This window comes from Numenius arquata, chromosome 3 (genome assembly GCF_964106895.1).
Source record: "Numenius arquata chromosome 3, bNumArq3.hap1.1, whole genome shotgun sequence".
Classification (NCBI taxonomy): domain Eukaryota; kingdom Metazoa; phylum Chordata; class Aves; order Charadriiformes; family Scolopacidae; genus Numenius; species Numenius arquata.
This window is the reverse complement of record NC_133578.1, coordinates 23,259,691-23,278,084: the sequence shown is the minus strand read 5'-3', so window position 1 is coordinate 23,278,084 and position 18,394 is coordinate 23,259,691. Positions and strand designations below refer to the sequence as shown.

The window sequence follows — 18,394 nt, the reverse complement described above, 5'->3', positions numbered from 1 at the left end:
AGATACAATTAAGCCATGGTGTCATCTGTTCCATTCACAGTTCAGTGCCATTTTGCAAGCTCAATAGTGAGCTGCACTGATCCGTTTGTGTTTGCAGTGCAAGAAGACTCTGGGTAACCTGGTCAGAAGCTGCAGAGAATCAGTGGTAGGTGGGGAGTTTATATTTGCATCTCCTGGTTCCTTGCCCTCTAGCAATGATGACTGAATCTACCACAGACAAAACTTTCAAAGGAAGTATGGCAAAACAAAATAGTTTAGCACCGACTATGTTTTGGGTGCTTTATTTCTCCTTTTTTTAACCCTCACTTTGCATATTGATACCGGTGAACAGATATGAGTGGACAGTTACAAGCAGTCAGGGTGGTTTTTTGTTTCTTGTTTACCTGAACAACTTGCAGTGCAAACTGTGGTTTAAATTGCAGGTTTTTTTACTATAGTCTATGTTTGACCTTTAAGTAAGGGCTAAATTACAGTTAAATCACTTACTAGGCATAATCTGCCCTTTGAACATGAAATCCCAAAGTAACTGTGAAGCAGATGATCTAGCCAAGGAATCCTACTTTGTGTGTCCCTGTTCTGAGACAGATTTGTTCTGACCATTCTCCTTCCTCTCCTCGCTGAAAAGATAAAACAATGTAGTGATTTGCCTAGATTTGATCTACAACTAGTAGAATGGCTGTAGAACTGAAAGTATGAATGAAACAAGGAGTCCTTTAGCATAGAGAAAGCAAGACATTTACTCCAAATAAATAGCTCTTGATGGAATTATCAGATTATATTAAAGTTCTTTTCATTGCATTTTGTCTTTTAGCAGAACTGTTTACTGTAACATATAAAAGAGTAAGTGTGTTTTCAGCTAAAATATTTTCTACTTTGTTTCAAATTTAAGCTATATGCCACATTTTATCTTAATAAAATTCTTGATAAGAAGAAATCAACTGGGGTACTTTGCGGTAGGTTTTGAAAAGTGTTCGGGTGGTATGGATAGATGTCCAGTTATACTGTTTATGTGGTTGGGTAATTGCCCAAAAAGCAGGCTTGTTTTGCAGCATGGCAATGCTGTATATGAATAAAGAATGCTTTTTTTTTTTTTTTTTTCAGATGAGGTTTTTGACTGAATTCAGATAATACATTTGGCATTGGGATTTCAGTTGTACAGTATACATATGGAGAATTCCATATTTTGAAATGACAGCTTTTTTTCTTCATTTAAAAGAGGACATCTCTATCTTCACTTATCTTAAAACATTTTAATAACTGAGACTAGCAATTATGTTTTATAGGATTTGATTTTTGTGCTAAGGCCTTATCAAAAGCTTTTAATAAGGTGCTTTCTGCTGAGTTAATGATATGTTTTAGATGGCATTTCTTATACCTATCTTCAATAGACATATTCAGACAGTGTGATTGTAATAATCAAGTTTCAATCAAACCATACTTAGTATGACAAATATTGCATGAGATTGTAATGCAGGTATTCATGCTCTTGATAAAGGGCTTAATTTGGCTTCTTGTAGAGATGGAGAACCTCTATTGATTTTTATATCAGAATGCAAAATTGCTCTTATTTGTCATGTATGAGGGAAATTGCTTCTTAATTAAAACTAAATAAAACATTCACGCCAAGGTTTTATGCAGTAATACAAAAAGTATCACGTTGTGTCACAAATGTGTTCTCATATAGGTCTGTAAAGGTCTGGTTAGCAATTATTCTTAACAAACTAAACCGCTTCTTAAACAGCTGCTTAAAACATCATTTGTTTGTATACTTCCTGGAATGTTTGTAGATTTGCTGTACCCCAAAGCTTACCTGTTGTTTTTCCCTCTCCCAAAGCAAATATCAAAGAAATATTTGAACAAACTATTATTCATCATCATATCCCCTTCAACTGGGACTGTGAGTTTATTCGACTGCATTTTGGACATAACAGGAAGAAGCATCTTAACTATGCAGAGTTCACTCAGTTTCTTGAGGTCAGTTATTAACCTTCTTCTAAAGTAGAACTGCAATTCATTTTCACTTCTAATAATACAGTAATACCGTTATAAATTTTGAACTTATTCTGGTAGTGATAGTCATTATCTGATACTAATCCTGACAGTTATGATGAACTGTTATTTCTCTATACCAGTTCTGTAAGCAGTGTGTATTCATTGTGGTTTAACTTGAATGCCATCCTATAAAAGAATGGGACTAAATATACTGTTTATGAAATTAACCATTTTACTGATTGTTGTTCAACTGGATTGAGGGCCTACTTTTTCTGTCAGAGGAATTTAATAGCAAAACTAACCTCGAGCAGAGAAAGATTGCATCCTTAATATAACCAGTTGTTATGAACCATATAACCTCCCATATAGATGTTTTAGCTTCTTTAACATCTCTTTTAGTTTTATAAACATTATCACGATACTTACACTTTTTTTCTCTCAATGGCATGCATGCAACCACACATATATTGGGAGCTTGGTCTTAAATGCAGCCAGCTTCACACGAGGCAAATCTGCTTTCCTGAGATGTTGCTGAAGCACTCTCTAGGGATCAGGCTTTAGAGGATCTCAGTCCTGGAACTGGACTTTGCTAAGCCAAAAAGTTAAAAACATATTATGAATTGAATCTTATACTAGAAGGAAGTAAAGGGAAGACATCAGTTACAAAGGATGGAGGAAGAGGATAGTAGGAGAAACGTACCTTACAATTCATGAGAGAGGAGTTCACAGAATTGTAGGTAATTGCACTGAAATTCATAAATTAACATGCAGTGATCACCCTATGTTATTATTTATAATTTTCTGTCTAGTAGACCTGAAGAAAAATAGATTTTGCACTTCTAGAACTGGTCTTTAGAACAAAATAATTTTGGACATACTGTCGTCTTAAAAGTAGGCAGTGATAGATGCACTTTGATATCATCTGTAATTATTGTCCAGGATAAAATTAAATCTAGAGCAAATTCTAGAAAAACATGTTGAACTAGATAGGTTCTGAAGTCTATATTGTAAATTGAGATACTGGAGTTTGGCACAGTCTTTCAAGGCTACAGTATAACTTGATGTTACTTTAAAGGAATAAACAGTGGCCTGCAATTGATACTGCATATTTTAAGTGATATGGCATGAATTTGGGACACTAGTGCAGAAAAAAAATCAGATTGCTAGTGAGAAGAATCTTTATGTTGGGAACCTGGAGCAAAGTGATAAATATCTGTTCTCTTTTTATTTTTGTTGTTCCAAGATACTGTCATAAAAGATACAGTAACCTCCTACTGTCTTCATATAATAAAACCCCTCAGCAGGGAAGGGTAGTATAGAATGCGGTAATTTCAATATGTACACAAGTTGGATATTGTTGTCCCTCCTTTTACATCAGGTTGTTTTTCTTATTTGATCTAGCAGCACCTTTGGGCTTTGGGACTTGGATTAGAGCAGGCTTGTTGCACTGTGATCTAGAAAACCTTGATCTTGAGGTTATAGGACGAGAAATTACTGTAAAGGTGATGCAAGCTAGATAGTTTTCCCTCTTCTTATTGTCTGTCAGAACACGGTTATTATTTTAGCTGCTTCTAGAGGTATGAATGATAGCTGAATGTGCTTTATTGTTTGCTTGAATAGAAGGAAACAACTTTTTCTGGACATAGAATTTACAACCATTGTTATTATCTTGAGGTTAGGTTACTGCAGCGTGCTTTATATGAAGGTTTTTACAGGTTGTGTAGGAGTTTTAAATTGCCTGAAATGAGTGACCATTTCTGACATTATGGGAGGTAGCTGTTGGTGGCCATCTAAATCTATATTATATAATTTTCCACTGTCCTGTTTATTTTCAAGTGCTTTTCAGTGAGTCTAATAGCCCAGTCATATTTCATCTTGTATGTGTAAGGTATCAGCTCACTTTGAGCCTTTAAGATCAATATCCGAAGTTTCTCTAGCAGTTAAGTATTTAATAAAGGAATTGGTAGCAGACAGGACATGGCTATGTGAAGCTTATTTCTCAAATCATTTAGTGAAAGTGCATATTTCATTACAGTTGAATCGAGGCTTTTCTTTGATAAAGGAATGAATCTGTGGATAAAATCAGTCTGAAGGCTTCTTGTTTTAGTTGAGCTGGTCTTTACGGTTGTGCTATGTTCTACACGCACGCATGTATTGAGGCATGCTGTAGTGAAAGTTCTGTGAACAGAGAGTTACAGAATTTGCATCTAATCTGCTATGTCTGACTTCGTTCTAGGAGCTGCAGTCAGAACATGCAAGACAAGCCTTTGCATTGAAGGACAAAAATAAAAGTGGTATGATAACTGGGCTGGACTTCAATGACATCATGGTTACCCTTCGGTCGCATATGCTAACTCCATTTGTGGAAGAAAATTTAGTTTCAGTAAGTGTAAAGAAAAGTGCCATTTAATAGCTGTACTGTTTTAAGATGCTGCTGCTTCTCTCCCACTTTTTCTTCTCCTACCTGTTTATCACTGCCTTGGTGCTAGAGATTATCACCTTCCTAACAGAGTGGGCAGGGTGAAACATGGCAGCACTCCTTGGCTGCAGCGGTGGAAAAGTTTGGCAGTCTGGTTTACATGCTTCAAGTGCCACTGGAAACAGTTTCAGTTAGTCTACTGTACTTTCCACTAAAGCAGGGCAAACTGTACTTGACACAGAAAGAGCATTCGTTTAGGACAAAAACATGTCATTTTTTATTTGAATATATCTCAAAAGGTGGAGACTACTTAACAGTTTTGTCCTTTTATATACTTTTACATTATTTTCTTTTTTATATCAGAATTTGGAAAATCAGCATGTAGATTCTAGAGGTAGTATGGTCACAGCAGTCTTCTGGCAAGATCTGTAGGTAAAGTAATGTCATAAAAGTTATAAGCGAAAAGTATATAGTATAAAAAGTATATAGGAATGAAAGTTATAAAAACTATAAAGTAATAACTTTTATAGTATTATTTTACCTCTTAGTCTTGCCTTGCCTAACTAATAAGGCATACTGTCTTCTGTAAAATTCACAGTATCTACCAACTTTAAACTTTGAAAGAAATGGTCACTACTGTATGTGATGCAAGAAGTCAGTGCCTTTATCTAAAGTAGCATTCATATGCATTTCTCTATTAGAAATAGAGTATTAGAAAAATACTCAGTGACACATTTAGTATGTGTATCAGATAAATTGAATAGTATTCTACTTACATGATTATTTCCTGATTGCTTCCTGATGTTCATTTTTGCAAAAAATATCCTGTCTAATAATTCTCCCCTCATGTTTCTGTTAAAAATATCTTAAAATTACAGGAATAGAAAGATATCATTAATTCTTTCCTTATTTGCCCAAAGGGATGTTTCTGTAATTTGTAATAAGATGTTGTTAAAGAGCTTTAGGCACTTAACTGCATTCGTTTAATTTTTAAAGGTAGCTGGTGGAACTGTTGCACATCAGGTCAGCTTCTCCTTTTTCAATGCATTTAATGCGCTTTTGAATAACATGGATCTTGTTAGGAAGATATACAGTAATATCGCAGGTACAAGAAAAGATGTTGAAGTCACAAAAGGTAAAGTATATTTCCTACATTTTATTAATCTTTTAGTTATGTCCAATTTGTAATCTGGTATTGCATATGGGTTAAGGCGAGTCAGAAGCTGCAATAGTATGCAAGGTTAGGGCTACTGTGAAAGTGTTTAAAGAGTGATTTTCATCCTCACAGGTTAGTAATGATTTTCAGCTAGCTCATTAAGGAGAGGAATTGGGATTCTGGCAGGAGATGTGTTGGCCTTATTAGTTTGAATAGATAACTGCAAGTCAGGATATTATTGAGGATTTTACCACTCCTTGAAAGGGATGCGTGGTTGCTTAGAGGTAGAAAGTACCTAGGGAATGTGATTGAATGGATTAAGTTTGAAAATTCATCATCAGTAATCTCCGTGTTGTTTTACCTCCAGTTACTTTATCCATGATTAAATCTTTTTTAGAAAAACGGTAATAATTTATAACTTCTTAGTACTTACTTGCCTAAGTGGTTTTGTATATAGTTTTTGTCTGTTAGTACATAGCTAATCCCTGTGCATATGAAAGGTTGTCATATTTCAGCCTTGCCACAGGCATGAGTGGACTGCTTTTGTAGTCATTTTATGACAGATTTTATCACCGATTTTATTACCTGTCTTGGATGGGACCAGCCAAGCCTATGTGTGGTAAAAAGCATGCCAAGATCTTTTTTTTGTTTGTTTGTTTCTTTTTTGTTTGTTTGTTTCTTCTTTGTTTGGCTTATGTTCATATGCTCTGCATACCTTTCATCCCTAAAGAAAAGCATAAAATGCCTGTCCTCATCCTCCAAATTGTGCTAACAAATTGCCTCGATGCAGAAATGCACCTTGCTTGGATTTGTGTTGTGAAAAAAAGCTACTGTTTTCACTGTTCAGAATTGATTACTGTAGCTTGCCAATCGTGTCATGAACATGTCATGTAATTTGGCTAGATGAATACCTAAGCTTGGGGTCATTCAGAGCTAGCAGAGAAAGAAATCTGGATGTGATGGCAATAGATGAGTCAGTTGCCCTTAAAGCTGTGAGTAATGTACCATTGTTCTGTGCTGTTCTGTTTTGCAGAACTTCAGAAACATGAAGCACAAATTATGAGTGTGCTTTTATTAAGCTTGCCAATATGAGGGGTTTTGTTGACTTTGATGAATTCTTACTGTAAAGCAAAGTTGTGGAGTCAGACTTGCTCTGTGTTGAAAAGGCCTGTTTCAAGATAGCAGTTCTCCTACAGATACATCTTCCCTCTGTGTTATGGGTTTTGCTTCTTGGTGATAGATTTCATTTTTATGATATTAAAGTTATTTGTGAGTATTTAAAGAGGAAATTTGACAAATAACACAATTGCTTTATTTCTCTTTCCCTTTTAAATCCAGAGGAATTTACCCACTCTGCAATCCGATTTGGACAAGTTACACCACTGGAAATAGATATTCTCTACCAACTTGCAGATTTATACAGTGTTACTGGGTAACATAATAATTAATTTTATACTTTAAAAATCATCAGTTTATTGGGTTTTTTTGTTGTCGTGTGAAAACCACTCATTTTCATCTTAATTTTAAAAAGTTGTGTGTTCCATTGTATTTTGTTATTATGGCAACTTATTAAACGTAAACTGACTTCAGTGTATGCATGGGTTTTATAAGTGAATTGTGTATATGAAGCACAATTATTAATTTTCATATTATAGGTATAAATATAAATAGCAAAATACATTACAGTAGTCCCAAATGGCTACAATAAACTGGTATTATTGATTTTAAGTCTTGATGGTGTTTTGCATGGATCTTTAACACATGTGAAATCTTAGGTAGGAATACCTAGAAATAATTTAACTTGTGTATTATATCCCTTATTGCTAGTAATCAAGAACTTGCTTCTGAATAATCCAAGCTCCCTTTATCTCCACTTGTGAGCTACAAGAAGAGAGTGCCCTTCTAAATCCAAGGACTCTTTATTGCAGTGTAGCAAGCTTCTTAGATGTGCATTCAATTATGACAGGTGGTTTTTTTCAAACTAAGGATGTATTCTGTGGTGTGTGGTCAGGAATACTATATTGAATATGTTTGATGTTTTATCTAACAGTAGTTTACTTTTCTCTGCCTTGTGTAAAGGCGCTTAACTTTGGCAGATATTGAGAGAATAGCACCACTGGCTGAAGGTGCGTTACCTTACAACTTGGCAGAACTCCAGAGGCAGGTAGGTAAAAGTGATATATATACAATAAAATTGTTGAAGTTAGCTGAATGTTTGTGTGTACCTGCATATGAAAAATAAGAATAATACACTTTAAACAGATTCCTAACAAGTGAAACATCCTGTGTGTATTGCTATAAGGACAGAAATGGGGCAGACTACTGAGTATGCGTCTAAACAAGATACTAGATGTCACACTGAAGTTACACATGCCTGTTAAGATATGAGCATGTAGAGATTCCTTACTGTGAATACTTTTGTTCACTCCTGAAAATGCCTTTTACTTCACTAAGTAATCTAACTCTATAACTATAAAATTATTTTTAGATAGTAAAAAAATATGGGTATTAAATGCAAGGCTTAATAATGTTTTCTTTTTTTAAAAATTGGACGAAATGATGGGCTTAACCGTTGAGCTAAAATGAATATTGAATCTTACTGTACTTGTTGGTATCTGACCTAAACAGTAGAAGGGGGATTCAGATTTATTGGGACTGATCAAAAGGGTAGAATTAGAAGATGAAAATCGTAACCCTCTATTTCACCAGACCTTTATTTTCATGTTTGTTAGCTTTGTTTTTATCATAGTTTCTGTATCAAACATATACATGTATAGTACAGCATAAGAGTCTCAGACTGTCCAGTAGGATTTTGAATATAAATTGTTTCTTACTTTGATGGCTCTTTTTACAATTGTAAGAACTGAAGATTTAGGACCAAACATTATTAGTTTATATTTGGACTTTCCACCACAGTTACTGGGTACTATACTGCACACTTTCAGGAGTATAGCTTGCAAGTTTGTGTTAAAAATAAATCCAGATTTTGGGGGCTTATCTTCACTATACTTTTGGTTCAACCTCTGAGAGGTTTTCTTTTGCAAACAAATCTGTCTAATGCTAGTTAATTTGTGAGTTAAATTTTACCTTGACCATCTAAGGTTGAACCTAAAGTACTGATGATACTGAAGCTCCACTCCATTCCATTCCAGATATATTCTAGGGGTATTTTCTGGAGCATTTTGTAGGTGACTGCTCTCATGAGAGTAGTTCAGGGGGAATTAACTCCACTATTAATAACGTATATACAAAATAATACACTCAAGAAAATCCTTGAAACAGCTACACAGCAAATTCAGAAGGGAGACATACAAACATGGTGAATTACTTAGTTGCATAATCATAAAATACCTAGGCTGGTTGGATGTTGGTGTTTATTCTGCAAAGCAAAAAAAAAATAAGACCTGGTCTTAAAAGTTTCTGATGTGCAATCTTGTATTTATTTTTACTGTTAGTACTTCATGAGAAATTGTAGTTCCACACAGAGCTGTACATTCTCGAGTAAGCTTTACAAGAGAATAAAATAGTGTTCATCTGAACCAGCACATTTTGCTCCAAGGATGTCTGAACATTCCCTTTCCTTCTTTAATATACAAAGAGAAGTAGCATATCTAATTCTTAAATTCTTGTATGGTTCTCTTGTATGAGAATCATAGTTCTGACTAAATACATCTTTGTGTACTCAGTAGACAAATATAATTTTTCATCCTGAAGGTTCCTATTTTCTTACAATGTCTAAACAACTCCCATTCTCTCTCTTTCAATTTGTGTTAAAAGTTTATGGGGTACCTATCAAAATATCTAAGGGCTCTGATTCCTAAGCGGGCTGGGTTCTGCTCCCAGCTGCCCACACCTCACTTGGTGCACAGACAGCTGAGCTTCTTACAAATCAGCTGCTGAACGGCCAGGTCTGGCAGCCCAGCGTTCATGGGAGTCTGACGCTGGTCATGAGTTGTGTTAAAATGCTGCTCCTGAGTTGCAGTGATTCAACAACTGATTCCCAAGTATCTCAGCCATCTGGGCTGTTGGGGCAGGAGGACGTGCAGCTGGCAGTGATACCTATGTCAGCCATTCTAAGCTGCAGTCTCCCATGAAGTGAAATTCAGATTTTCTACCCTGGTGATGCCTGTGATAGATAGTACTGCTGCAGGGTAGTCTGAGATAAAGCGGCAGTGCTGTGATAAAATCGCCTGTGCCTTGTTCACCACGTGAATGTCCTGTATTTGCCAGTGGCTGAGGTGTCCCAGGTGTCTGTCTGAAAAGAAAACCTTGTGTTTGTAAAGCCTTTTATTTCTCATCTCACTTTCTACACGTATTGCAAAGAGGTTCCTTTAAGCAGTTATATCCACTACAAAATCTAGGATATGTATAAGTGATATAAGTATGTGTAAGGAAAATCTTGAATTAGTTCAACTGCTATGGTTGAAAAATTGTCCTATACAGAATATAGCAAGTCTTCCATATGTGAGACTTTGAGTGTATTATGGTTATTGTTATTACAGGTGGATTTGATCATTCAGTTCTCTTTCAAAAAAATTGGTCTGAAATGCAGTGTCTGGTCTGTTCTTAATGTTACCACTCTGTTGTCCTCAGGCAATTAGACAGATCTGAGCCAATGAATTAAATGCCCAAAACCCAGTCAGTGGTAACAATCTTCCTATGGATTCCCGCAGACAAGGACGATGCAATGGGTTGATGCAGAAATATGTATACAACTCTTATTCAGATTAACGAGAAATATTTTTGATGAAGTTTTGTAATTACATTCCTAACTGCCAGCTTTGTTTATAATCAGTGTCTTTGTGGCACTCACCTTTCTGAGCAGACAAAATACTAATTTGTTTATTTTACACTTCAGAATTACCTTTGTAGCTTGGCAATGTTACAAAATGAGCTCAGTAATAAATTTTTCACTTATCACTAGAACAGAATATACTCTTTTCACACTCACAATACATTATATTTTCATCCTATTCTATGTTCTGTGTTAAGAGAGGACAGCAGAAAGCAAAGTAAGTTCATTTTCTGTGTTTTATAAGGAACAATATTTTACTAGACCTTATCCTAAGTGAACCTTACATTAACTTATTTAACCGTATTGATAAAATGAAAGCTGTCCCCTTTGTGGGAGAATATCATTCCAGTGAGGTCCAGCTGTCTCTGGAAAATGAAAACAAGTCTGTAATCACTTTTATGTGACTTCAAAATTCCTCCTTAAAGGAAAATCTAAATTTTTACATAAACTCGTTCTATCTTTGTAGATTTGGTGGAAATGGAAATTAGCCTCCTTTCAACCATGTTTACTTTATTGTCAATTTTTTCATTGTGTAAGATTTTCTTAAAGCCTAGCAGCTGAATATCCTATGGGGATGACAGCTACAGTAATTTCATGTTTATAAATATTCATGATTTGAAAGCCATAGCATTAATTACATTCATTTACATATCCATCTGAACACACAAGTAAACAGCAAACTTTGTGGACACTTATTTAATAATATAAAAGTGCCATTTCCTTCACAAAGAACTTGATTTTTAACATCCAGTGATGTATTCATTAAGATTAATGTCTGAATGTAATGATTGGATTTTGATGAGAACTCTGTGAAGCTTAGAAGAAAAAGAATAACCTTAAAACAGCTAAAAGGAAGCAGGTGTGTTAAAACTAGGAGAACATTTTTGTGGAATGAAGAATCAGTCCTGCTTCTAAGCCTTTGTGGGGTATTATTATTGCATGTGTCTTTTATTTACATGGAACAAAAGAAATATCTCTGTATTTTTGAAATGTTTTTGTGGTTATTTTGGTTTTATTGTGGGTTTTTGGTTTTTTGGGTTTTTTTTGTTTGGTTTTGGTTTTTTTTAGATCAGGAAAATTTAGTGGTTTGAGACTAGTGAGGACAGTCTTTAGATTTATTGCTTCCATTTGCTTGTAGAGGCAAGATGTTTGATTTGTGCTTTTTTTGTGCTGGTCCACGTCTGCAGTTTGTAATTTTGGTGCTACCCAGAATTTCTCTGTTAAGCTATGTTGTTTGGGGGAGGAAAATGTCATGTGGAAGGAAATGGTGGTACCTGTATCTTTTTCTTCTGTGGAAAAATTGTATAAAATATAATTCATGGGGTTTTTTACAGGTAATGATCCCATCTCAATCTCATAGGCTTTTGTCCTGCGTTGTGTACATACAGTGTAACATTATGCAATAGAGGCAGGTTTTGCACAGCCGATGTAATACCAGTCCAAACAGAGTAGCTTATGCTGAGGCACTTGCTGTCTTTCTGTGGATATTCCACTTTCCAGAGCTTCGATAAGCCGAACGTAACTTAGTTAAGTAGCCTTGGTGAGTTAGCTGTGAAATGTGCATGTGATAATCTTCATGGGGAGTTCGCAATGTGCATCAGAGCAAAGCCTCCTACGGCAGCCTGAGGTCTGTGTACATTCCAGCTGTGCTGTCAGGAGCGTATCTGCTAATGGTACAGGGTGCTTTTAAGAAAAACAGATTTGTGCTTGGGAGATGGGCTTAGTATCTGCTCTAATATGGATTTTAACAGTTAATAATCTTGGCCACTTATACAACCCAGACAAGTCATACTGCATAATATAAATTCTTCTCTAATCCCCTTATTCGTGTTTGGAAGAAAATTTGGCCCATCTTGCATACTATATAGTGCAAGTTTATGAACACTTGCATCTTGTTCATCAGTTACCTTTTTTCTAATAACTATCTAATAATATAATTATGGGTCTCTGCAAATATTTTCTGTGCAGACTTGTATTTATTTAAAACACTAATACATTTATAGTAGCAGATGTGATTGAAGTGAGAGGTCTTCATAACTGCAAATTATCAACTGCCTGAAAAAGTCTTGTGGAGAATACTTTGGGAAATAATTGACTTTTTGCTTGTTTTGAAGACATGAAATGTCATGTTTATGCTATGTATTAATATGTATGTAATCTTAAAATATATCCCGTGCTAATAGATGCTGTCTGTGAGACAGTGAATTCCTTCTGAGATAATGAATTTTATGAGCCAAAACTGGGTTCCATGCCTTACAAATTCACAGGCAACAGAATGGAAAGATGCAAAGTTTATTTGAATTTCTGTCTACTTTTTTTTGACCATAATTGTTTCAGTTATACTAGGAATATGTAAGAAGAGTATTCTCTGAAACGAGTATTTGAAAAATGTGCTTCATTCATTAGGTGTAATGGAAGTTACATAGTAATTTTTTTTTCTCTCCACAGCATAAAGCTACCGGTTTTTATCAGATTCTTTCTGTAATGTTATAAAAGCCAATTCACAGGCATCTTTGTTTTCCCCATGCAGACTTTGAAGCAATTTTTTTTTTCTTTTCTTTTCCTCACACAGCAATCTTTTGGAGAGTTAGGCAGGCCTATCTGGCTCCAGGTAGCTGAGTCAGCTTACAGGTTCACTTTGGGCTCAATTGCTGGAGGTGAGTGATATTTCTGGTGCTGTTTTCAAGCTTGGGTTAGTTTAACACTTTCTTGACAGACTACTTGGTCTCATCTAAGGTGCATTTCTTGGTTATACACGTGAAGAACCGCAAAGTGGAACCGCTTTTGGTTGTGCCATTCCCTTTCTTCCCTTACCACTTCTGTTCTAGTATCCCTTCATCCCTTCACAGTCCTCCAAAACTCTACTCCAGTAATGAATTTCCTTACTGGTAATTCAGATTGCTTCTTTTCCTGATAGGTTTTCTTTGTTCTACCTACCTTGTTTTGTGTAATAGTGTAATCCATTCGCTGTGAGACTTTTTCCAGTATTGTCCTTTCTTACTTGCAGCATGTCAGAGATCTTACCAACTTGTATATTCTTCGCGTTTAAATAAATGTTGTAGAAAATCATCATAAGAGTTATGTACTACACTAACAAGGATGTTGCAGAAATAATACTTCAAATGCTTTCTTACAGCTGTTGGCGCTACTGCGGTGTATCCCATAGACCTGGTGAAAACTCGTATGCAGAATCAACGCACCACTGGTTCAGTTGTAGGAGAGTTGATGTATAAAAACAGCTTTGACTGCTTTAAAAAGGTTTTGCGTTTTGAAGGCTTTTTTGGTCTTTACAGAGGTAGGTGAATAAAATATATCTTGAGCTGGGGGATTTTCTGACTTTTTTTAATACCTCAACAGTTAATTTCTTATGGGAAAGCCAGGAAACTGATGTCATGTACAATTTTGCTTCTATTTCATAGAGCTGAATATTTATCTTACCTTGAGCACTGTTCATCATTAACAATTGCTGGGAAAAACTGGGCTTTTTTTTTGTTTTTGTTACTGATCTGCTCCTTGCTGTGTAAGTTGTTTAAAGTGCTAATTTCTGGGGTGTGACTGTTGTGGACATGATTGTTATCTCTCGAACTACGGATTGTAACTTTTGTCCAGGGGCAAATAACAGGAGCAGTTTAGCATCTGAGGAATAAAGATCCATTTTATTGCAAATATTTTTTTGTTAAGAGATAAAAGTAATTTTGAAATGTGCCTGTTAAACTGGATGCTAGATCTTATCCCTCATGCTTTTGCAGGTAGTGGGACTTGTTTTATGATTTTATGCTGTGAACAAGATATTGCATCCTGCTGTTGTATTATGTTGCTTTATTTTACTTTAAAATATCTACAGTGGAACTCATAAAAGTTGTCATTTAAAAAAAGGAAAAAGCTTTCTCTAAAGTACAGGTTAAAAATTCAAAGCAACTTTTAATCAGTTTTATCAGTTGGATTGAAAGCTATCTTATATCTTGTTTTAGCTTTGGATAAGGTTCTGAAAGAGTTTTTATCCCATCAGTAAGGTGACTTACCTAGAGGGTACATGCTAGCCAGTCTTCTGAAATTGCTATTTAGTTGAATTCTCTATTTTTAATTGTCATTTCACATAACTTAATGAAGTGTGCAATTTTCATAAGGATCAGTAAGGTATTTATTAATTGGCACAAGTTGGTTTTTTTTTTCAGTTGGAGCAAAGTCACTCACTTCTGTAATGGTCACAGCCTTTTTTTCTGCTTTGCAATGTGTTCTGTTCATGAAGACACCGGACAGTGTCCTTTTAAGGACAGCATCTGAGAAGTTTTGCATGTGATAGCCTGTGGATACCTAAGAGGCTAAAGAGGTTTTTTGTAGTCTTAGAGGATTTTGCTGTGCAAGTGAGTAGAGGGAAGAATATGTCAGTGAAAACGTGAATGAAACAGCTGCAATCTCTGTAAATTAGATCTTGCTGGTAAATTGGTTTCCTTTTTTGTTGCTAAACCTTTCACAGAAGCAAACACTCCTTGAGTTACATTTATGACTATTTCTACAGTACTGTTTTACAGTACTCTTTTCTTTCTCTCACTGCCTCCCCCCCAAACACATTTTTGCACAACAGCTTCTGAAACTGATCATTTGTTATTTTTATTTTTGTTTTCTAACCTTCTCAAACACCTTGAATCAAGGTTGATTCATTGATGGGTTAAAAGCAATGCTTTACACTTGAGGAAGAATGTGCTTGTTTGAAGGAATGTCAGCTTGTTAAACTTTTTAATAGTCTGTTTAATAATTGTCTTTAAGATTGTTTAGCATAAGAAATTCATGTAGTTGTTTTGAAGGTGTTACAGTTAATGGTCAGTGTGTTAGTAAGATCTTGGACTCATAGAATTAGATGGTCTGCGGAAGTGTATCAAGTTAATCAATGGAAGCATTTGTGGAGTTGACTGTGGGTCTCTTACTGGGTTCTTATATTCCTGAGCTGCATTATACTAATTGTATTGTAATGTAACTGTAGAATGTAGTTGTTTACCACAGTTTAAAAATAGATCTGAATGTGTACTGGAGAGTTCATTTTTAAAATAAAAACTTATAATTTTTGGTCAAGAAAACTGTGACACTTTGAATCCTGGCATCCAACTTCAGAACTAAAGAAGTGTCTTCTAGACGGTGCAGGGTCCCAGGTTCTCTGGCACACCAAACGTGTGTGCCCAGTGAGTTCAGTTGCATAAAAGGGAGTGTGGGGGATTGTCTCGTGGTGTTTTGTCTGATACTTTGGAGTTTTTAAAGGCTTGTAGGCACTGCAAAGCTGGATTTTCTTTTCATGGTAGATCAGAGATTCAGGCTGGGAGGGCAGCATTACTTTTCGTTATTGTCAACCTTTCTTTGTGTTTAATAACTACCTTTCCTCAATGTAGTAAGTCTGGAAATTGCATGGAAAGTACTATGTTGGAAGAAAACACCACACTGCATATATTAACTGCTGCTCTTTCTATTTAGGTGCATTTGCTCGGAGCTTCCTTTTAAGGAAGTAGTATAAAAATTCTGTAGGCTGAGTACTTTTGAACGTTTTTAATGATTTTTTAGCTATTATTTTTTTCACTTAGTGGATAGTGGAAAACTGCATCGATACAGTTTTGTTGCTCTTACCAGATATTTGATATAATTAGCATGGGATTTTTTCTTAGTTAACTGGCAAACACTTTTGACAAACTTACATTCCCTAACCATGGAATAACATCAGGATATGAACACTTCTAATAAAAACAAGCTCTTTAAGTTTTATAATCTATACATATGCCAGAATGACTGTGGAGAAAATGGATTTAAAAATAACATATGCTGTTATAGTCTTGTATGTTAGGAAGTTAAGACTGCCATCTACTGATTTTTTTCTTAAACCTATTAGTTCCTAGGAAAGCGTATGTGCTTTCATCAGATGGCAGTTCATTTTGATAGTAGCTATTTTCCAGAAGCAAGTGCCTTTTCAAAATCGGTTCTGTCTGCTAATGCTTCCTTTTGGTGAGATAAAAAATACTTAATAGTAATAGGGTTTAAAGAAGTTCACGCTACCATGTTCGACTGAAGAAGAGAAAATCCTTTATATCCTTAGTTGGCCGGGGCCCTTAGAAAACTCGGGTTAGTGGGTCAAGTAGAAGTGAATTGATAATTTATCAGTCATGTGTATATCTCACAATTACTCTCATATTTTAAAAAGTAGTTGCAAGTTTTATGGGAAAATGATATTAAGGGGCTAAAAACGTGAAACAAACTCTGAGGTAGTAGACATATCCAAGGTTTATGTTCAGTCTTTACCCTTTTTTTCCTTCTGTACAGCAACAGCATCATGCTTGACTTGGTTGTGGAAGGCAGATCTGGTCACTCATTTCACTACCATTTTCAACAGAAATCTTAATATAAAATTGTATGGCTATGAATATGCAGTGCTTTGGCAGCGTGACATACATAAATGCCATCCACCTCAAAGGATATCCCGTGTGCAGGAAGGCATTTCTCTAGAGCTCTTATAAAAATACTGGTTTCTGTATTAGGAAGATAATGTTGCCTTATGATGTCTTTGTTTCTATAGGCTTGTTACCACAGCTGATAGGTGTTGCTCCAGAAAAGGCTATTAAGCTGACTGTACGTATCTTTTTTTTTTTTTTCCCCCGGCATCCTTTTGTTTGTTAACATATGTAGGATTTATTTCCTAAAATGTGTGAAAGATGACCACTTACAAGCACTCTAATATATATGGTTACAGATGTACTTGGTAAGTGTTAGTAAGGAGGCAAAATAACTTAAAATTGTGTGTAATGTATTGTATCTTTATTAGGTTAATGACTTTGTCAGAGACAAATTTACTAAGAAAGATGGTTCCATTCCACTCCCTGCAGAGGTCCTTGCTGGAGGCTGTGTAAGTATCAGTCCTGTATTCATAGGAAAAATTGATTCTCAGTCACGTGCAGTATGGTTGGAATGACAGTTAATGGGTGTGCTTTGCCAATTTGAACAGAACTGTTCTTTTTTCACCCAGTCGCAAGAACTACAAAAAAGTACTTTTTCTGTTTGGAAAGCTTTGCATATTTCTGAGTTGAGTTCCCTTGGAGTAATGTGCTTGAACAACTTCTTTTGGCCCAGTTTCTAACTTTCACTTTCAGCAGTGGTTTTATTCACAAAAGGCTAAAGAGAGGGTACCTTTTCTCCCATTCCATACTTTTGGTTGGATTGGCATTCATGGTTAGTCTGGAAAGATACAGGTTGCCCTTGAGAATGAATTATAGAGCTCATGTTTGAGTTTCCTTCAGTGGGGAAGCAGATCTAGAACAGTTTAAAAAAATCTATTTCTTGCTGAAGATTTAAAAAAGGTAAAAATACATTCTTCAAATTGCCAAATGTGAAATTTTTCTGTTTATGAAAATATAGAAAAACTGAGCTGTGTAGTCTTATCTTTCATATAACAGTTATGAGTGAGTTTTCTGTTTAAATGACTGTGTAAAATGTAGCTACATTACTCCTGATGCTAACTACATCCATCATCTAAATACAGTTCAAAACCAAGTTGTGTTTTCGTTGAGATTGAGGGCTGTAATTCATGGATTTATCATCAGTCAGTTAGTGGTTTGAATGATATTGATGATAGTTTTTTTTTTTTTTATTATTTTGCATGTTGGCTAATTTCATTTGTGGGATCCCCCAACAGTTGTTAACCCTATAAAATGTTTAAGGCTTGAGTTAGATTTCTTTTGTAGTGAAGAACACTAATAACTTCCAGTTGAGTAGGCTGACAGGCTGGTATAAAACCTCCTCAGCTTACAACAAAACCTGGGGCAGAAAGGTTGTTGACCTCTGCAAACTTTTAATTCAAAGAAGCAGCCCTGAAGGGAGGCTGCTTATAGTTCTGCCTGATTGAATTTGGCAGTCTGGTACATGCTTGAGTCTTCACCTGTCAGTGTACAATGTTTATTTTCCGAGAAATGTGAGAAAGCAGCTGTGATGTATAGTTAGCAAAAGACTAACCTTTTTTTCTTGAAAGCTCAATAACACAGAAAGCACATACAGGTCATTT

The 18,394-nt window shown here is 35.5% G+C and overlaps 1 protein-coding gene across 1 annotated transcript in view; it reads left to right on the top strand.

The window, feature by feature from the left end:
* The window catches only part of SLC25A12 (solute carrier family 25 member 12), a 50,808-nt gene that overhangs the window by 19,034 nt on the left and 13,380 nt on the right, over positions 1-18,394 (top strand). The window contains 9 exon segments of the mRNA XM_074145573.1: positions 1,835-1,974; positions 4,229-4,375; positions 5,408-5,546; positions 6,906-6,999; positions 7,647-7,731; positions 12,935-13,019; positions 13,499-13,657; positions 16,916-16,968; positions 17,162-17,242. Coding sequence (XP_074001674.1) covers positions 1,835-1,974; positions 4,229-4,375; positions 5,408-5,546; positions 6,906-6,999; positions 7,647-7,731; positions 12,935-13,019; positions 13,499-13,657; positions 16,916-16,968; positions 17,162-17,242 — 983 coding nt within the window.